General features: G+C 40.8%; 1 protein-coding gene across 4 annotated transcripts in view; it reads right to left on the bottom strand.

Annotated features, from left to right (window-relative positions):
• LOC113009997 (dipeptidyl aminopeptidase-like protein 6) overlaps positions 1–22,520 on the bottom strand; it is a 97,264-nt gene that overhangs the window by 33,436 nt on the left and 41,308 nt on the right. For 3 of the 4 annotated variants that reach the window (XM_026148743.1, XM_026148744.1, XM_026148741.1), the window contains exon 2: positions 2,641–2,755. In XM_026148743.1, coding sequence (XP_026004528.1) covers positions 2,641–2,755 — 115 coding nt within the window. Of the gene's footprint in view, positions 1–2,640; positions 2,756–15,614; positions 16,046–22,520 lie in introns of those variants that run through there. The other variant, XM_026148742.1, reaches the window with a different exon arrangement.

Genomic DNA, 22,520 nt, shown 5'->3' with positions numbered 1-22,520 from the left:
CCCCCACCTACAGTATACTAATAGATACATTTGAAAAAGGAAAAAAGAGCTACTGTTATAAATACATAAATAAAAATATAGAAATATAAATTAATTAGTGCTGTCAGCGTTAATCTTGTTAACATGACGTTAATGCACAAATCTCCGTTAGCGAGTTAACGCGGATCGCCCTGTGCATGGGGCTGCACGGCGCTAGCGTGTTAACAAGCTAACCGTGCTAACGCGTTAATGAGCTAACGGCGTTGACGCCGTGCAGCCTCACGTGTTAACTCACTAACGGAGATTTGCCACGTTAATACTGTTATGCCGTTAACGTCATTTTAACGAGATTAACACTGACAGCACTAAAATACATATAAGTAAATAGGTTTAGAAATGGGAATATTGTGTGCACTGGTACCTCAGCCAGAGAGCTCCTGATTTATAGCTCATCTGTCTGAATGCTGAATATCAACATGTCAGAGTAATTCAGAGGTGGCAAAACTACAGATACTTCAAAACTGTGTTCAAAACTACTCCAGTAAGAGTTCTGATGTATCTTATTTACTTTACATGCTCTGAAATGAACTCAAAGTCCAACAGTAAAAAGCAGCTTTTCTAGAGCTCTTGTTGTGCAAATCTAAATGAACTTAATGATATTTTAATGCAATAACAGATTAATTTTAGTACACGGGAATACAAACTTTATTTCTGATTACACTTCCACAACTAAAACAAAAAATACAAGGGTTGAAGTGGGATTCGGCAACACAACAAATTATCTTAGGAACACTAAGTTGTTGTATTGGCTCAGTGTTGGAGAAAAGAAACATATTAATTTTTGTTGTGAGCTCCAGACTGCTGCTCTTGGTGGATTTACACAACTGAACTCAGCAACAGGCAAGCAGATGTTTTGATTTTTGTATACTTTCTTGGCAGATTTCCATCAACTACACTGACAGTATAGTATTTATTCTGTCTTTATCCTAGACCGTATGCAGCTGGTCTAAATACTGAATTCAGTTACTGAATTCACCACAGTACAACAAGCTAACCTGTTTATCCTGCACCAAGCTCCAGAGCACTTGAACAACACAAAGTTAGTATAAAAATTAGATTGGTTTGCTGGACGTTTCACAATATGAAAAAATAACTTTATTTCATATACAGATCCGATATAAGATTAAAAAATGAGGACACTACATGTAAGCTTTATATTTCCAGTTTATCATATACCCAGTGTTGGGAAGGTTACTTTTAAAATGTATTCCATTACAGAATACAGAATACATGCCCCAAAATGTATTCTGTAACGTAACGTATTCCGTTACGTTACTCAATGACAGTAACGTATTCTGAATACTTTGGATTACTTAATATATTATCATGCTTTTTACAACAACGTGAATGTACTATTGCTGTGTGATTTATTACTATTACTGAAGGTCCGCGTCTCCGAACTGTAGTAAAGGGACCTCTGACTAATACGGCGGGGTCCCTGTCGGCTCGTAGCCGAAAAATAGCTTTACTTTGTTGTGTGGGTCAACTTTTCTTGCGAGAGACAGAGAGAGGCGTTGAAAGACTGCTCCAACGGAACTTATTGTTTTCGGAGGAAAACACGAACACGGTGTACAGTCGAGTATAGCTTACTTACAACTGGGCTCGTCAGGCACTCTTCTTGGCTGCAGTGGTTATTATTATATTTACATGCTTCCAGCTCCCGTTTTTCCTCAATGACAACTCGTACCTTTCTACTCCCCTTTTTCTCCCTCCTCGCGCTCACAGACCCATAACGTGTATGGCAGTCCATTCTCCCTGCAACACGGACTACACTGCCCTTGATGCTACATTCTTTAGAGCTATGCTTGTAGCATTCAGCCTGTTAGCTTAGCACAACAACAACAACAACAACGAAAAGGCTCTCAGGAAACACACAGTCAAAAGAGAGAGAGAGAGCGTCGCCCTGTAACCATGGCAACCGTAACGCTGCCGCCTGGAACAACAGCACGTAGCTGTCAAACAAAACCCAAACAGTCCTGACCCGCGACAATATTAAACAGGAAAGTACCGCAGTGTAATCCATTTATTTCAACAAAGTAACTGTATTCTGAATACCACCTTTTTAAACGGTAACTGTAACGGAATACAGTTACTCATATTTTGTATTTTAAATACGTAACGGCGATACATGTATTCCGTTACTCCACAACACTGCATATACCACTGAGAACTCCTTATCTTTAAATCTATCCTCTCATCTTCCTGTCCTGTTCTGAAAATGTAAGGATTAAAAAGTGCAGATATTTGTGTAAAAATGTAGGGAATAAAAGTAAAAAATATGTCAAATAAATAAAACTCAAGTACAAATACTTGAAAATACCACTTAAGTACAGTAAAAGTACAGTATCTGGAAATATTAAAGAGAAGACTGTAATTTTTGCATGAGTTTAAATCCTTGCCATAGTCAGTTATGAATGCACATAATTCCTAGGAAGCTGGATATGTAACGTGATGCAAATTACTCATTTTGTTTGAATAAATATAATAACCTAAGAGGATTAAGCATCCTTGGCATCCTTGGAAATACACACCCACTGAGTGTTAACATATTTGCATGCAGGTTTGTGTATTTGTGTGCATTTCCTAGAGGGCTATACACACCAGGGCTGAGCAGGATAACAGAGGTGACAATCAGAGAACAGATGATCAGGATGACCAGCAGGGCTATGGCTATTCCCTTCCAGTTCCTCTGAGGTGGGGCGCTGCCAACAAGGTCCTGAAAAACATAAATATTAAATTACAATGAGGCAAAAACAAACAGAAGCGAAAAAATACCACCTATCAAGCACCCATAGGCAGCAAATAAAGTACTTCCAGTGCTACAATTCTACTTCACTGTAGAAGATGTTGTACAATGACATTCAGGAGATTGTATTTTTTGTACAATGGTTTAGAGTTCACCTCATCATAAATAAAAAAAGAACTATTTTGTACTGTCACAGTTGGAGGTAGAGATTGGCCGGAGGACAGCTCATTCTGTCAGACAGATGCTGACAACTCAGCCACTTGTGCGCAGTAACAGCGCATCATCCAGTTGCTCCCCGCTGCTCGTATACGAAGAGTCCCCGCAGCTTCGCCTGATAGCTGGAGCGGCGCTACGGCTTCAACACAGACACAACAGGCAGAATAATGAGCTGCTCTCCTCACGGAGCCCAGCAGATGGTAGATGGCTAATCAACACTGTTTGAAACGCACGTACTGCAAAAATCCACAGGACACACAAAACACTTTAAGTCCAAAAGTGCAGCATGCAGCAGTGAGAAGACTGACCAACAATCAAAAACACATCTTCAAGTATTTCAATGTAAAAGCCCTCGAGTGGCTTTACTGTGTGATTTGCCGGCACAAGCACGCACCATCAACCGCCTCTTGACACACTGCGTCCATTAGAAAGCAACAGGAACAGACAGTTTTCTGGAATAACTGCAGATGAGTGCTAACCTCCTGAACTCGGAGCTGGCTTTCACTCACTCTGCCTTTAAGATTGGGGGGTAACTTCGCTTGCCGGGCACACATGTCAAATATTTCCATTTTCAAGACCGATTAGACTATTTAGAAATGTCCTCATCTGACACATAGATCGTTTAGAAATTAGTGTCCAACTTTGGGGTTTTGTTTTTTGCACTTTAGTATGCTGTATATTTAAGACTCTATTTTTCAGTTTATTGAAACTCAAAAACTAAAATTTGTAATTTAAAATAAGCCTTTTACTGACTTGCACGCCATCTTTAGGTCTCCCCACAAGGCTTAAAGCTCAGGCTAGGCCCTTCTGGATAGTCATGACTTTGCATTGTCCTGGCAGTATGTCTTGGGTCAGTGTTGTGCCAAAGGTGAATCAGTGTTACAGTTGCAGGTCTGTGTAAGCAGAAAAAAGAGACCTGCGACTTTCTAAAAGAGCTTGCTGTTTTCAGTTCAGTGGCACACTGTGTGACTTTTACAGAAATGGAAACAATCAATAAAATAACTACCACAGCCCATCTCCTCACCAACCTTCTCACTCTCGTACAGGGCAGAGTTTCCACAGCTGCTCCAGTTATTTGACCATTTACCATTTAAACACAGAGGAAGGCACTATTGCCATTTTTTTCCTTCAGCAGACAGTGGCAGAGAGAAATGAACTGTGAGAGTGAGGTTTTACAGGTGCACACAAGCAGTCCTCTGAATAACCATCTTTAGCAACAATAACTTGAAGTAATCATTTTCTGTATGACTTGTTTCTCACATTATTGTGGAGGAATTGTGCCCCTTCGCCCTTACAGCATCGCTTCAGTTCATTGAGGTATGTGGCCATTTGTTGATGCGCATTCAGATCAGATTGAGGTCTGAACCAAAGCAACACCTTGATTCTTTTCTTTTTCAGTCATTCTGTTGTGGATTTGCTGCTGTGTTTAGGATCATTGTACTGTTGCATGACCTGGTTTTGGACAAGCTTTTGACTCTGGAACAGAGGAGTTTATGGTCAACTCAATGATCAACAATATGCTTGACAGGTGGTATGAGGGCCTTACACTGATATGGTTTTCAGAGGTCAAGTAGTTCCAGAGGTCTTGAGATTTATTCAGATGCAGCTTTGCAAACTAAAGCTGTGCTGCCAGGTTCTTTTTAGAGAGAAGCAGCTTTCTCCTGGAAGCCCTTCCAAACAAGACATACTTGTTCAGTCTTTTTCTAATTGTGCTGTCATGAACTTTAACATTAAACATGCTAACTGAGGCCTGCACATTCTGAGATGTAGCTCCTGATTATTTTGCAGTTTCTCTGAGCACTGAGCAGTCTGACCCGACACGTGCTGATGACCAATTAACTGCTAGAATTTCTAAATTCTGGTCAAAAACATGCTTTAACACTATAATTATGGGTTATTGCTAATATACTGGTGTGCAAAGTTATATTAATTTAATTGTAATTGAAGTGTTTAAAGTGAAGGCTCTGAAGCGACCCATTAGGGTATCGCTCTACTCTATTGCACCCAGCGTGTTGAAGGGTCGAGGTTAGAAATTGCAGCCAGATATGATTTCCGTGCATCATGCTTGCCAGCTATGTGGCCGCACAAACAGACACGCACATTTGAACATTAATGCCTCTGGTCACAGTCAGTGAGACAAGTGAGCAGCTTCAGCCACCCGTATCAGTCCAGCTGCTCATAACCATGTTACCAATTAGCCCTGGTCTCTCTCTGCCTGCAGTCAGGAGAGTGGTTATACGGTACGGAGGGGCTCAGTGAACCACTCACGAGTTAATGAGGGGTGCGTGTACACGGGAGAGAGAAGCAGACAGCTCAACTGGTGAGCAGAGACAGCGCTTCTTATATATTTGAAGACTTTAGCAAGTTACGATACAGTAAATGTTTAAAATGATCCTGTGTGTACGGCACCTGTGTGTATTTACTTTGCTTGCGCACCTACTGTCTCTGCACAGTTTGTCTCACAGCAAAGCAAATCAATAGCGAAGGCAGTGAGTACATATAGAAAAACAGCAGGCACATCAATAAGCTGATGCATTGCTGCAGAGGTAAGGATTTTCACAACAGCGTGTATGGAGTCGTATGCTGGGTTCATAAGATATTAATCTCCCTGTGTTATCTCGCCCCAATAGGAAAGACACGATATCTGCAATCGCTTCAGACTTCTGACCGAACCAGAAATAAAAGGCGCTGATGCTCCGACCAGCTTTGCTGATAATGACCTCCTTTCAGCAACCGCTAACTTTTCACTTCATAGAGTTGTCTGTGTATCTGTGCGAAAAATGTAACAGGATCCAGTCCAGCGTAACACATCAATCAATACACGTGGCATTTGGAAATAATCAACATAACAAAGTAAGGAAAAAAAAAATCTCCCATCACAATATTTCTAAACACTGTGACATTTAGTTACAGCAATTCTTCCACCTATGACAAATGCAGCTATAATGACAGCAGAGCGCCATTTCTATCACAAATGCATCTCCCACAGGTCCTGTGGGCTAGTGCAATTGCAGAATACATATGATTTGACAAACAGGAGCAGCAGCTTCCTTCCAGGATGGCAGTTTCTGTAAACAGACAGTCGAACATTCAATTACGAGTCAAAGAGCTTTTCCGCAATCCTGATCAATAGACAATCAAAGACTGCTGGACGTTTGCCTTCTTCACCGTAAAAATATATAAATAAAAAATTTAAAAAATTAAAACAGCTCAGGTTGAAACGGTTGCCACCATTAAAGTGGTATGTCAATATTTCTGGATGCATAACACCGACCTGACTAAGATCAGATCGATGTTTATTGTGCTACACGGTGGACAACAGAGCCGTCAAAACAGCTGCCACAGCTGTTTAAAACGCCCATTCAACAAAGCCACTGCAACAAGGTGAGCATTAGTAGTGCACTTACTGAGGGTGAGCCTCAAAGCTACTCAACGCTGTAAGAAGCTGTACTGAACATTTACCAATATGAGATGGCCTTTATCTGTCTGAATTTATTAGATGAATGCATTTCCACCTCAGAGCTGTGAAACTTATGTACTGTATTACATAAAGTACATATTTATTCAATGCTGTGGTTTGTAAAAACGTAACCATAACTCACTACAGAACAGGCTTTACCAACTTTTATCGTTTTTTTCTGTCTTATAGTAGTAAATCGGAGTATGTCTTGTTTAAAATGAATGGGTCTTTTGATTTAGTGATTATAAAAGTGTTTCTTAAAGACCTATATGGCTGCTTTCACTTTGAAAGAGTAAAAAGGTTCACATTCAGAGGTAGGCAGGCTACAGAAACACATCAACATTCGACCTGGACGAAGGAGTTCATGGTACAACATTTGCTTAGGTTTAGGTTTAGAAAAAGCTCAAAGCTCCCAGTCTAAAGACGATATTACCAGTGCACTTTGTGGTGACTGTGAAGGCCATTTGAGTACAGTGAATTCATTGCCATGTTGAAGAAACTTGTTTGAGATGATTTGAGCTTCGTGACATGGTGCACTTTCCTGCTGGAAGCAGCCATCAGAAGATGAGTACACTGTCCTCATAAAGAGATGGAGGTGGCGAGCAACAATTTTCAGACAGGCTGTGATTTTTAAATGATGCTTAGTTGCTGATAGTACTGTAATCTGATGTGATCTGCTGCTGCTGTAGCCCAACCCAGTATCATGGCAAAGCATGTAATAGACACGCCAGTCCATCGTGTCCATTTCATGCTTTGCCTCGCCAAAGCATGAAATGGACACCGATGCAGAAATTGCATTACCAGCAGGAGGAGAAAATATATTTAAAGCCAAGAAGTCGCTTGTGGGCAAGGAAGGTATGAAGTACTTTCCAGGGTCCTTAATCGCCAGACACGATTAAGCAATATGACTAACATGTTTTTACATGTACAATTGTGTTAATAATGTCTGTTTAAATGCTTTGCCGTGATTATTTTCATGAAGGTTGCTCGTACTGCAGGCTTGTTATAGCGGCACGATCTCAAGGTTTAACATGTTGTACATTCTGAGATACTTTTCTGCATACCTTGGTTGTAATGAGTTTTTTTTTAGTTGCTATAGCTTTCCTATCAGCTTCAAGCAGTGTGGCCATTTTTCTTTAACCTCTGACCTCTGACTAGGCATTTCCACACAGAGATTTACCGCTCACTGGACATTTTCCCTTTTTCAGACCAGTCACTGTAAACCCTAGAGATGACTTTGTGGGAAAAATCTCAGCAGATCAGCAGTTTCTGAAATAAATAAACCATAAAACGTTCAAAATCACATTTTTCCTTATTTTCAGGCTCAATTTGAACCTTAACAGGTCTTTTTGGCCTCATCTACATGACTAAATGCATTGAATTGCTGCCATGTGAATGACTGGTTAGATATTTGATATACGACCAGTAGAATATGTATATATAATAAAATGAGGGTATAAACCAGTAAGGACTTGTTTCAGAATAACTAAGTTATTGTCGTTTCTGTTAGGATCATCAGCATGAGCTTCTATGTTGTATACATTTATTTAGTTAAGAGCATTAAGAGCATATATTTTAAAATAGAGCTGCTCTCTCATACAGCCCACTGTTATTAAAGTGTCTCAGCTCTGATTGCTTTAACTGTGCAGAGTGCTTTATCCCTGTTTAAAACGCTCAACGCTTCACCCACCTACTCAACCACAGAACAGAGAGCTCCACTCTATTCACTTACATAAAAATGCATGACAATTATCACCACAGTTTCCAGAAAACAAACCCTACAGAGATATATAGAATCTAACCTTAGATGCATGGTTTCTTTTCCCGGGTGTTCAACGTGTTTCAGAATATAGCAAACTGTAGGAGTTTGCGGGAGATGTTGAGTTTTCTGGAAAGCTCTTAACAAGTGAAAAAGTGCATCTGTGTATAAGTGGAAATCTTGACCTTTAGCAGCATTTCAGATGCAGGCTGGCTCTCTGCATTAGGCCATCTCCTTCTGTTAGTCTGTGTGTGAAGAGCACGCATGCATGCCTTACAGCTGATAACAATAAAAGCTGCATCAATAAATTAGAACTGCAGCCATTTCCACCCTCTTCTCTACAGACACACATCTAAATAAACCCATTCCCATACTGGCATCTCTCAAAAGACAGAAAACCCCAAGAGAGAGGACGCAACAAGAATTTTTCCCGATCTATTTGTTGCTATTTCCATTCTGTTTCGAGACAAAGGGGCTGTAAAAAGAAGGCATCTTTTAAGGTCAAGCTCCCTTTACCCCCCTACCACTCTCTCTCTCTCTCTAATCCTCTCTCCCTCCCACTTTCCCTTTGTCTAAGCATCTCTTTGTCTCTCTGCTCGCTGCTGAAGTGTGAAATGGATCTTTCCTGATCTTTGAGCACCTGGTTTCCAAGGGAACCAAGAGAGCTGTTTGAGTCAGATTTGCAGTGAAGATGGTGCTCGCTGGTACAGTACAGCAGGGACTAATATTACCGCTGACTGCCATGTGGGAAACAAGGGGCTTGAGAAATTAACCTAGGATTTAGGGGAAAAAAGGAAACAAGGGAATGTAGATGTTTGAAACTCAATGTATCCTTTCACTGTAATGTAGTCGCTGTCTCGGGACAGTAAAACTTCAGAGTGAAGCAGTAGCCTTTGGACATAGGGGGAAACTTTTCCTCTGGAACAGCATCAATAAATCATGGCCATTCACGAGTGAGATTAAGAATTCATGCCAGCTGGCTTTTGGCTCATGAATAGTAGGGCACCAGCCTCAATGTGCCCGTCCAGCCTTTGTCCTTTTTGAACTGCAACTCAACTGAAACAAAGGAAAACAACAGGCTGTTTAGATGACATACAGTAACCTGGCTGTGGATGTGATAAGAGAACAGGAGTTAGGCCACTTCTTTAGTATTTAGAACCGGGCACATAAGTCAGCACACGTAATCAAAACATTAAGAAGAAGCGCGCTCAGTCATGGCCAAAGATAACCAGAGTACTTTTTATACCTCTGAAAACATGATAGCAGTTTTGAGGTAAAGTAGGAAGTTGCAAAAAAATTACAATCATATAATCAGACTAGATACTCATTTGCAACAGTTTTAATACCAACAGTGGCATCTTTGCCTCTTCCAGCTGACACAAAACTTCACACACTGCTCTTCCCCTCGCTGCCAGCCGAACAATAGCACGAAAAACGTGCTGAAGCATCTTAAAAAGCCCAAATCCCTGTCCTCATCAATAAAGCTCCTGTTTCAACAGCAGTACTGAAGTATTAATTGGTCTGTAACGTCAATAAACCGCGTTAACTTAACAGCACACCACAATTATTTGTGTCTAAACTGTTCTCCTAAAGCCCCAGATTGAAGCTGACAAAAGTCTACCCACAAGTAGACAGACAGCAGCAGCCAAAATTAACAACTCTATTTGATCAGCAACAATAATATGCTGCCAAGTCACCAGAAGCAAAGGAAATAAACAGGGCTGTAGCCAAATACATTTGCACCAACCAGTATGGTTATCGGAATCCAGTTTGAAATTCTGGCATCGTGACAATCCTACTCACGAGAATCAAACTGTGGGAGCTATTCTATATAACACAGACAATCAAAGTAGGTGAATTAAAGTAAAAAGGAAGCATGAACTTACATTGAGAGTAAAGTTACTGTATAGAAAAGGAGTGAAGCAAGAGTCTTGGACCGCAATACTCTGAAAACATCTGTTTGTGCATGACTTTGTGATCCAAAACACTGAAAACATGGAAAATTCTCCTAATTTAACTTTATTATTTGATGTTTATAAAGACAGCAGAGCTGATTAGAGTCCTGGTGTGAAACAGGCCTGTGCAGTCAAAAAATTATTGTCAAATTAATTACTAGCAACTGGAAAAGCTTTTGAATTGTAATAAATTGGTCCTTAGATGTGAAATTAATGATAAGTAGGGCTACGTTACATCACTGTTAGGAAAATTCTTTGCAATAAAGTCTTTGGGTCGTTTCTCTCGCAGCCACAATTTAACATGTTAAAACTTTTGTATCGTTTCGGTCGCCTTTTGTCGGCACTACAGAAGAATAAAGAAACTCAGCTGGTTAAACTGACAAGCTCTGCTGCACCTTATTCTCTTTTCAGCTTTGTAGACAGCTTTAGCGTTTGTGCTTCTTCACTGATGAGAATCTAATAATATGACTAAGCTACTGTAGCAGAGCTGCAAAAACTTAGCAAACGTCTCCATCTGTAAGATGACCCTCAGCTCGCAAGGCGCTCCAATCCCCAGAGAATGTTTTCAGCAAACGTCCCTGGCTGCTTCACTGATTAATGCTCACCATCTCAGTGCTAACTTTGTCTTTCTACCATTTGGTGCTGATGAACTGATGGTGTACAGCTGGGTGCAGCTGCAGCGTAACTCGAAAGTGGGGGGAGAGTATAACAAACCATAAAATGAGAGAATTTAAAACCGCAAAAAAAACAACATAAAAAGGTTAAATGCCTTTATAGAGATGAGGGAAAAGATCATTGGAGCCATTCTTAGTATAAAAACTTGGACCTGTACAGCTCTGGACCAAAAACTTTTGACCTACTTATTTTCTGTGAGTGGCAGTGGTCGTAGTTGCGATGGCATGGCAGTAGTATTAGCGACACCAATGATATACTGGAGTGGTAAGTGAGAAGAAGACAAGTGCACTGAGTGGTTCTTTCACAACAAGTCAAAACTATATTAAATGATTTATGCTGCTGGCTTTTATGCCATTATCTGTGTTCACCTGGGGATAAATTATTCAGTAACTGATGAGGTACTTTTATTCTTCCGTGGTCTAGACACTTCAGTCTTTGCAGGCAACAGCACTGTGTATGTTGACCGTCTCAAATTATATTACACCCAGCCAGCCACTCATTTAGAAGTAACGTAAGGGCCGCACTTATCTTATTATGAGTGGCAGTCCAGATAAACGATTCTTATCTTTAAGACTCTTTATCTTGCACATAAAGTCAGAAACATGGCTTAAAAACACACATGTTCTGAGATGAAATGCTGTGCAACTATACTCCAAGTTAAACCCCCCAAAAAGCAAATTACGTATCCATCGACTCATCTACAGCTTACAGTAGGCACTAAACAGCAACATTACAGAGAAGTCTTCTCTACTTGACAATCAAAACTGTTGCAGAGATTCAGCAAAAATTACGTAAACAGTGCAAAGTGTGCCAAACAATTTAAAAATAAGGTTCCAGCATTTCTGTTTCTTGTATTTTGGCATAAGAACAACAAGTTTACCTCATTATTTTTGCTCATTTGTGCACTAGTTCTCTCTCCAGGTGGATTTTCTTTCTTGTGAAAATAGAAATGAGACTGAGAAACTTCACCATCTATGAATGTGACAGGTAAATGTGAAGGGAGGCCACAAAGTCAAGTTCATCCTACAGTCCTGGCAGACCCCACATCAGGCCTTCTACACATCCTAGTGTGTGTTATTTAAGACCCCAGGCACACTGGCCTAGAGACCAGCCAAAGATCATTTGGTAAACACCAGTCACAAAGGAAAAGTTGCTCCTTTCTAACTGGAAGTTGTTTGAAGTTGGACGCAGTCGTGAAACTGGTAGCAGATTGCTGCGGTCACCAATAGTCTGCACGGAAGACACGATTTACCTACAAACACTCGCAAACTACTCAGCAAGCGGCAGAGAAACTGAAAAGTGCAAAACAAACTGGAAACACAGACAGTTCCCCTTCAAAGTAAAAGTTGTGCTTTAGCTCTGCACCCAAAACAGTTCAAATGGCTTAATTTTGAATTTTGAAAGCCGTCTCCGTTTCTGATTTGCGTCACACTCAGTGTTTAGTTTACCACCAACCATTTGCCATCCGGTCATCGACAGGTGCCTAAACCAGTGCTACTCAGGCCTAAGCTGCTTTAGCATGTCGCTGCTTTGTAGTCTCGCTTCTCCTCATTTTGCTGCTTTTGATTTACTTGAAGTCACTGAAGCCTTCTGTGGCCTTTATAAAGACCTTGTTGCTACACTGCCAGCTTCTTCCTCACTACATGCACACTAGAGATCCCAGAAATGAGCCAAATTTTGAAAAATGATTGCAGGCAATGATTTAATTCAATTTTATTATAGCACTAAATCACAACAACAGTCGCCTCAAAGCACTTTTATTGTAACATTACAGAGAAAACACCAACAATCATCGGACCCCTTATGAACAAACACTTGGCGACAGTGGGGAGAAAAAACCCTCCTTTTTAACAGGAAGAAATATCCAGCAGAACCAGGCTCAGGGACAGGTGGCCATCTGCTGTGACCAGTTGGGAGTGAGCGGGAAACTTTAATGTTTCCCCAGAACTAAAAACTACATCAAGGTAAAGAGGCTTACAGTGTTGCTATGATTGAAGGTGCACTGATTTCCTGGGTGACCCATCCTCATGTTAATAGTCTGGAAAAAAAATTCACAAGACAGATGGGGAGGAAATCCAGTCTGCAAAGAATAAATAATTTCTGTACGCCTCAACGATAAGAAGACGCCTTGGGACAAAGTGGGAAATGGGCGTTGTTTTCAGGCGCACAGAAAAAAGACAAAAGCAGAGATATAAAAAAGTATATTCTCGTCTGTGTGTGCCTCTTCATTTGTTTTTGTTGGAATGGATAACAGAAACTGGGGAGGAGATGAGAAAAGTAAAAATGATAAAGCATTAAAACTCCCCGACTCTATCCACTAGGGACGAGGGGAAGATGGAGGTTAAGATGGGTTTTTTGAGAGGACTCAAATCGCTGCCTGCCTCTGAACAAAACTGGCTCGGCTATCTTTCAATCATCAGAAGAACTGTTGCACACAACAGCATGACTGAAGTGGAATCACTGGAGAACAGATCAGCTGGAAGTGCCCCTTGCTGTTTTTAAAATCCCCCTTTTTCAAATTGAATGCTTTCTCTCTAAATATGCTCCTGAAAATTAAATCCATTTTCAGTTAAGAGGAAAAAGGGGACAGCTCGTCTTCTTTCAGAATAATTACCTGCAGAAAAATAAGGACCTAATATGATAAGGAATCAGGAAAAAATAAAATCTGCAGCATTGAAATTTCATTTGATGACGCTTGTGTACCCATTTAATTCACCTGGTAACAGGTTCTCTTTTTTCCCCTGCACTTCACCTTTGATCCCCCCCCCCCCCTGTCTGAATGGGTACTTGTGGTTTAAATTACAGCCCTGCTACCTTGAACAAGACAATAACCAATAGCATTGAACAACAACAAGTACAGTAATGGAGGAGGCATGAAACAAAAAAAATATTGTGCAGTGGCAAATTTGTGCGGCGCCTTCAAACCATCATGATAATCAATGATGCGAGAGTGTTGCAGTGGTGCTCAACAAAAGAGAGCAATAATCACGGCGTGTCAGATAAAGAGCATGTAGGTACATTTCCTGGGCGTGTAACAACTTTCCTAATGAAGGCAGCTTTTGTTTTTTTGGTTTTTTTAAAGAGAGAGAAAAAGTTTCCCTCTATTCCCCTATACAAGTTTTATTAAGTCTGTATGGATGCAGTGCACAGCCTGCATTACAGACAGTGTTCAAATCTCAGATGTGTTTGCTCCCTGCACGCTACTTCCTCTGCTATGACATCTTTATCTCTCTGCCTCTGTCTCCGCACCATTAAAGAGCAGACATAAAGGCGGGCATTCGCATTTGAAGCTGATATTTCCAACGAGCAAGGTCACTGTTGGAGCTACACAGTCAGCATTATATTTTCCAAGCTTCCCATCCAAGCAGGAAGTATGCTGCCTGCTGTTGTCTCGTGCAAAGTGTTTTGCACAGAGAAACAAAGCAAGTCGAGGCCGGTCGCATATAGAAATCGCTGGATGGGAATAAAGACATACCGCTCCTTTCTTCAACAAAAGTGAAACGTTTGCGCTTGTGCGTGTGATAGCTGTGTATTATGTGAGTTGCAGTGATGTGCAGATGAGCCCATGTGCCTTTCGCTTTCCGAGCTCTCCTTTTTTCACGTCTGAGGCCCGACTTCCTCTCAACCTTCAAAAGAGCTCACACGCTCTCTCTGTCTCTTTCTTCTTTAAAAAAAAATTGATCTGATTTCACGGTTAAAGATCTGCTGTACCGCTGTCGACTCCGCACTCTCACTTTTATAAATGTATGAATGCGACGCAAAAATAAACACTTTACACCTAAAATATTCAAAGGTGCTGTGACTGCACTGGAGAGACGAGAAAAGAAACTTCATGCAAGTTGAGGCACAGGAAGCAGTCAGATGAGTTCCACTTTTACAGATGCTACACTTCATTACGCGCTGACCAGTCAGCAGTCACAGTGAATAACCCTCATCACCTCAGTGAAATTAACCTTTATTATGAGTCTTGTGTATTCAGTGCTGCATTTGAGCCAAAAAAAAAAAACAATGAACAGCTGTTATGCAACTAGTTTTATTGTCGACATGTTTCTGCTCCATAGGCCAAACGAGCTGATTTTGGTGAAGCACTTTTCAACCTAAATTATGCCATCAATGCCAGAAGCTCAGTTATGTAAACTCACAAGTAGTGTGTGTGTGTGTGTTTGTGCCATTACATCACCTCACAGTGTTCCCTATAGCCTCATACTGAGCACAATTTAATCTGAATTAGTTAACAGAACACAGAGCAATTAACGCCCACTCTCTGGCATTCTGTTTCTTTCCATTTTTTTCTCCGGCACACACAGTTGCTCACATGCAAAATGCATGATTTTGTCAACTGAACACCCCCCTCTACAGACACACACACAAACACAACCAAACATTCCTAAAAACTCTGTGCTGTCACCAGAAGCTGTCAAACTGTTAATGAAAACAGGACACCAACAGGTTCCATTATAGAAGCTACACCTGTGGGCTGAGGTTTCAATAGGAGCTCATTCAATATTTAGGCAGAAGTTTAGAAGGAGGCAGCATACATTCAAACTGCAGCACTCAAAAGCTTTTCCAGCTGCTGATTCGTGAGTCAAACACACAGAAACACACATACACGCAGACAGATAACATGCAATCTAATAGAAAGCCAGGCTGTTTCGAATATGTTTCTTTGATTTTCGTGAAGAAAAAAAATAACTGTTTGCGCCTTCGCTGCTTCCGAAAGATAAGGAGCGGAACAATTAGGAGTCAGCTCCCCTGAAGACCTACCTGATCCTGCTGCTGATGCTGAGCCACTTTCCCCGGCCCGTTAGCGGCGTCTTTTGCCGAAGTCATGACGCCAAATCAAGAAGAAAAAGGGGAGAGAAGAGCCGCGCACACGTCCGCTGCTGACAGGTGCAGAAAAAATGAAGCGGAGAAAAGAGGGGGAGCACACCGAGAGAGAGAGAGAGAGGGAGGGAGAGGGAGAGAGGGAGAATGCGCGTAAAGTGTTCGAGGCTATCCACGAGTGATTTGCTAGAATAACGCAGAGATACCGTGGGTGCAGACGGCGCAAAGTTCAGCAGCTGACGTGCAGAAATCTGTGGACCGCTGCCATGTGGGAGGTTCGGTTTACCTCGGAGCGGGAGTGGTGTCATCCACGACAGCTGGATGTGCTTAAAAAATGTAAAAAAGAAAAAAAGAAAAAGAAAAAAACCTACATGATTCTTTTCAGTTAATTAGACTCGGCGCTACTTGCGGGTCTCTTATTTGAAGAAATTGTCAATTTAGAGGAAATGTCAGGTTAACCAAAATAAAAACCAAAAAAGGTCAAATTGACTTCTTTGCAGAACTTAGCACCACCAGGCTGGACCTCTCTGCAGTGGAAACGGAAACAACCGAGCTATGCCGCCAGCTGCTGTGCCAAAAAAGTGATTTCCGGTATTTGCCAACATATAATTGTCGGTATTTAACGGGATGTAAATGATTAATTGGATTAAAATCTGTGAAACGTGTCAAAATATATCTCTCGTGAATGACATCAAGTCATTTTAAGGCAGAAAGAACATTTCTGTCAGAGGTAGAAGCTGCAATCAGTTTTTTAATATCTTTTATTTATGCATGTAAAACTCTCGATGACATTTTGCAAGAGAGATCGGGCCAAGAAGGCAGCAGAAATTGCAGTAAACAAAAAATAAATAAATATATATGTGTGTGTGTGTGTGTGTGTGTGTGTGTGTGTGTGTGTGTGTGTGTGTGTGTGTGTGTGTGTGTGTGTGTGTGTGTGTATTTTAAGTGGCCAAAAAGGGCTGGATTTATTAAAATGTGGACATCAACAACATAACCCCCCCTCCCCCTGCAAAACAGGTCATTTCTGTATTTTAACCCCTTTGTGAATCCGGTTGACTGCAGACTATTTATTCGTATAAGGAAATGTATTAGACAATAAAAACACACAAAAACACTGCACTGCTCCTTTTCTTTCCTTGCAGAATGTAGAGGGGAGCTCAAGGTTTTGTCCTTCCACCTGGGCCTATATTTAGTCTTACCAGACTCCTCTGTGCTCAGCTCTGAGCTTGCAGCAACTGATAATATGGAGACCTGTCAGCTTGTATCACATCACTGCGGGCACTCATTATTACTGGCAAGTCCATTATACAGGAAATGGAAACAAGAATCAATGCGAGAAGAACAAAATACTTTCAGTTATAAGCGTGGACTCTTTTCAGATAGGATTGGTGTTCCTATCTTACTAAAGCTTAAATACACTCATGGCTGTTAATGCTATCTACATTGCAGTTTAGGGAATGGATTTGCATAGAGCGTCTATAGCCATAAAAATCATATTCGCTCCAGTGTACTGCCACCGCTGCTGTACTGTCTGCCAATAAAACAAAGGCTTGCTGCTGGCCTCGCTCTTGAGAAGCAGTGTTATATCGTCCTCCCACATCGAGCAGAAATAGTCTCGGTTCCTGACAAAACATTGTTTATACTGTAACTTTCTCACCGTGCGCCACATCTCTGCGAGCACACACAATCCACATTCTTGTTAGCACAGCTTGTCTGCCTATTTGTGCCCCACACATGAAAACACACACAGCCGCGCACACGCACGCACGCAGGGCGCTCTCGTGCTGGAGAGACAGTTTCTTCTAAAGTCATGCACAGTCTGTGCAGGCCTCTTGGCCTTTTGAACCGATCATCTGCTGGGGGGAAAGGAACTGAACAATCCCAGTAAAAGAGAAACACACACCAAAAAAGTCAGCGATACGAGTCACTGACACAGCCTGCGTACGAGAATGAGGGAAAGATTCTCTAGTTGATATAATGTTTTCATCAGCGGACTTGTTGCAGCCCTAAGGGCTAATTATTGCTTGTTTACAAGCGAGGAAATGGCATGTTATCTTTCTGCAATCTGTGCATCAATACATTAACAAGAATGAGCAGAGCAAACTCTAAAGATCAAGGTAAACATGCAAAGTTTCAAAAGCATATAAAATCATAATATTAATACTTATTGTCGACTGCTTTTGCTAAGGTAACCATTAAGAAATACACCATGCATTCAGGGATATTCTACACTTAGATCTGTTTTGCTTACTTGGAAATTTGGGGAATTTGGGAATTTGTGTGTTGGCTGTGAGATCAGGAAAAAATGCAACAGTACTGATTACACTTGAAGGAGTCTCGTGCTCAGCTGGAGAATTTCTTCAGATCTTTGGACTAAAATCTTCAAGGATTCACTTAATCCAAATATCTGGGCCCTGAGAATCATCATATTCACTGTTAAAAATCATGCTGTGTATGAGGTACCACAACAGAAATAACTATGAGGTTTAATACTTCACAAATAATTATTTCTGCATGCCAAATGATGGCACTGAGCGCACTGGGCGTTCTTCTTCTTCTTCACTCACTATGCATTTACACGCCACTCTGCATTTAATCATTAGTTATTATTAATGTCATGTGCTCTTCCACAGCATGTCTTTTATCCTGCCTTGGCAGATGGCTGCCCCTACCTGAGACTGGTTCTTGAGAGATTTCTTCCTGTTTAAAGGGAGTTTTTCCTTCCCACTGTCGCCAAGTGTTTGCTCAAAGGGGGTTGTTTGATTATTGGGGGTTTTTCTCTGTTATTAGGTCTTTATCTTACCTTAAAGCATCTTAAAGGGAATGTTGTTGTGATATCTTAGATCTGTCTGCTGGTCACAGTTTACTCCTCTGTATATTTCAAGAGTTTCGACTATAAGCTGGGATCACCGATAACTATTGTATTTATCAACAAAATTAATTCCATGGTCATGTTTACTTAAATCTTCTACACAGTGAGGGTTGTTTTTTTTGAGTAAGCTCAGATCTGTGCATCACTGTGTCAGTAAAAACCATCCAGTCTGCAGCAACAGAAAAATTTAAAGCAGATAAATGGACCAGCTATAGAGAATGTAAAATGCTACCTGCCCAAAGTGAAGATGGAAAAATGGAAGAAATTAAACACGCTGAAGCAAGTGTAGAGACAAAGTGGATGGACACAATGATAAATTTTCACAGTGCTGCAAAATGAAGCTCAGATCTTTCTGGCTGGATGATGGGACTAAACACAGATAGTACCAAACACAGCATTTTGGTCCTGCTGTCATCGCACAGCGCCTCACACGGCCCGAGGGAGCCGCACAACCAGCTCACTGCCAAGAATGGTTTCAGCACCACGGCCGTGGACAGCTCCACTGACACAAGAGCGGAAAGCCTGTTTACGATTTAATCCTCAGTGTGTGACCGTCTCTGTCCTGCCTTTATTATCTGTTTTCACTCACAGGCTTTCCACAGCTGCTCAGTGAAAAGATCAGGTGGAAGAGGAAGGGGAAGCAATTTCCTAACAATTAGCTGCACTAAATTTTTAAAAGTTTTTAGCAGACGCGAGAAGCAACAGGAAACAATTTACAAGACAAACAGCGTTAAACGCAGAGTGCTCATCCGACCAGCAGAGCTCTAACAAACAAGAAATGAGACTCAAACGCGGTGAAGGCTATGGCGATTGATCACAACACATTCGATGAAACAACACAGGATCAGGTTTAATTGGAGAAACCAAACAACGTGGAGCCATTTAGGGTCAGAGCTTTTTTAAAAACAAGGCTCACCTATTAGTCAGTTTCTATTAGTTAACTGACATTAAATCCATTCATATTTTACTCATTTAGCAGTTACTCATATAGGCTGCACTTTGTCTACAATAGCCCTTCAAAAAGCTCCAAGCAGTAAATGCATCTTTGCTTATATTACTGGCAGAGCTTTCCTTTTCTTTCTACAAGACCCACAAAGTGCCATTCATTTAACAGTCAATAAACGCTGTGAAAGCCTTCAACTGCATGCTAGTGCCCCCCAGTGATCACTACTTCTCCAACACCTTAAAGACTAATCAATATTGAGGATTTTTTCACAGAAATTGTGCTTATTATATTAAAAACTGTAGTTTAGAGAGGAAGAAAGTATGTTGCATGGGATTTTGGAGAGTTAATAAAGTGCTTGTCCACCTCTGCCAATGAGCACAGCCATCAGCCTGTCACTTAAGACCGAAGAGAACAGGAAGAAGAGCAAGAGATGAGTCCGCCTAGCAAAGGCCAGGGCAGTTTTGTTGGATAAACGATCATTATCAGCTGAACTCTCTCCGCAGGCCAAGCAGCACAGCAGAAAGCCTGAAAAGGCCACAGCCATAGAAAAAAGGCAGAAAACCATTATCTACCATGTGTTTGCATAAATGCATCCCCAAGGGGTTTTTGTTCTAGTGCAAAGAAAGCACAGCAGCACTATGTTGATGAACAGGGGACACACACAATAACACGAACATCTGCGTAATCTAACGCAAAACAACACAACAGCTTTGCAACAAAACACAGCCTCTGCAAATCTAAACATTTAGTGTAAAGTGTTTCAGAGAGGAGCAAACTCAGAGGCTGATGTACTTTTTCTAGCTGCTGTAGTGTTATTAATGTTTCATACTCATGTTTTACCAGCTTGATATTGTAACCGATATTGTTTTCATCCAGAGAGCTTGCACCTGTCATCACTACAAAATGTGCTCCTGGAGATTCTCAGAGTACCGGGAACCTCCACAAATTGAGTTATGGCAGGTGTATCTCAGCCTATCTGTCTGTATTCAGATGTTGTCAACATTATAACATGGAAACTGTGCAAGATGAACTCCTGAAACTTTACAGCTGAGATCAAAAAACCGTCATTTGAATCTCAGCCAGTTGCAGCGTGAGCGTATTTTCTGTATACGATGATGGAAGATTTTTAGGATTCTGCTCTTTGTCTATGTTAAGCTGACCTGGTTGAATGGAAGGCTCCATCACATCATGCTTTGTCTTTATGCTATCTTCTATTACAAGATATTACACTTGTCTGCACACTTTTACATGTAATGTTCTGATTATATCCTGTGACCACGGGAGGTAGATAAGCTGTTTCTGGTTATTATTTCATGCAGACTGCTGTTGCAAAATGAATTAAAATCTTTTTTTTTAAATGTTGTGGAAATTTGAAATAAACTGATGTACACAAACAGGCTGTAAAACTACAATACAGAGCGCAACAGCAGGCTGCAGGGCTTTTTGCAAAGAATAATAAAAGAATAAGGATAAGATATCTACGTGCCATTCTCACAGGATACAATAATCACAGGAGCATAAAATGCAAAAGATAACATTTTGAGATCTGTTTGTCTTGTAAAAGAGGATTAGCATGTCACTGTGGCCAAGATGTAAAATTTCCATTAAACTTGTATTACAAAGAAAAATGTTATTGTCTGACAAACATGTTTCAGCTTGTGGCCCGTGCAGCCTTTACTTGTATATTTGTGCTGAATATAGTAAAAAAAAAAAGTATTTAGCCTATTTTAGACTTAATAGGAGAGACCTCTCAGCAGAGCTATACCCACCACTTTTTTTCCTGAGACAATTCAGGGATTTTAAAAATCACAGAACGATAAATGAAACAGAAATTCCACAATGAGCTTGTTCTGAGCAGGCATTTGTTTGTGTGCCATAAACACAGAATATACTTTAATAATTTTGTTGTACATGTAGAATGACAATAAAGTGCTATTTTATTCTATAGAAGAAGATAAAGAAGACATTTATCTTCAACCTCTGCCCTGCTATGACATGTCAGCCGGTGCCCCTGCCTGTTTACTGTTACAATCTTTTTTCTCCTCTGGGACAATAAAGGCTTTCTAAATCTAGTTAACGCATGAAAAATAGAAAGATTATAATGTAGTTTTTGTGAGTACATTTACAAAGCGACTCACTTTAAAACAAAAAACTGTAGACAAGAATTTATAGGAGTCGTTATAATGAAAACCAACGAGGAGCATAAAAAAATAACAATGAAATAAGATAGAGAGCTTCTTTTTACTTCATGGAAAGCCTTCAGGAAGTTTTATGCAGCAACCCAAAAAAGACTGAGTTGACTTAGAAAATGCAAAAGCAAAGACAGGCTGAAAAATCCCGGGCACCTAAGGTAAAGACCTGAGTGATTTGAACAGCAGGGAGAGCGCAGATATCAAACTGCGGCTCACAAGACAGCAATATATCAGCAATCTTACTCTTTGTGATTTTAAAAAGCCTTAAAAGCAAAAGTTTTAAATCGAGTGTAGAACTTTGAGTGCAATGATGCACAAATGGGAATGGTACGATCTGATTCCCAACTGCGTGTTTAAATCCCTGAGACAGCTGGAGCTGAAGGCAAGTAATTTACTTATAGTTAATGGAGATGAGGAGAATTACAGCGTCCCAAACGAGAAGAAATAAAGACGTGGTGTATCTTATCAAGCGTAAGCTGGTCTCCTTAACTAAAGGAAAATATGGTTATAATTCGAAAGATTTTGGCTTGATTTTGGGTATCTTGTCTGAAGGGGAGAGGAATGTCTAAAGGGGACTTCAGGAATATATATAAAAAATAAAAAAATTATTGTTTGCCACCATCTATTCAATGAAAACAAAACTTTTTGAACCGTATGTTTTAATCTGCTCATTATGCGCATTTCCAGTAAAACCCCATCAATCAGTGAGGGCGGCTGATTTAGGAACAAGCTGTTTCCACTCAGCTGACCTGCCAGCTGCCAGCATGCCCGGCTCAATCATCAGTCATGCCCCCAACGCCCTCCGGCCTGCCGTGACTCCTTCAGCTGTCCAACTG

Source organism: Astatotilapia calliptera, chromosome 18, assembly GCF_900246225.1.
Source record: "Astatotilapia calliptera chromosome 18, fAstCal1.2, whole genome shotgun sequence".
Lineage (NCBI taxonomy): Eukaryota > Metazoa > Chordata > Actinopteri > Cichliformes > Cichlidae > Astatotilapia > Astatotilapia calliptera.
The sequence above is the reverse complement of the archived record's forward strand: the minus strand, read 5'-3'. Positions and strand labels throughout refer to the sequence as shown.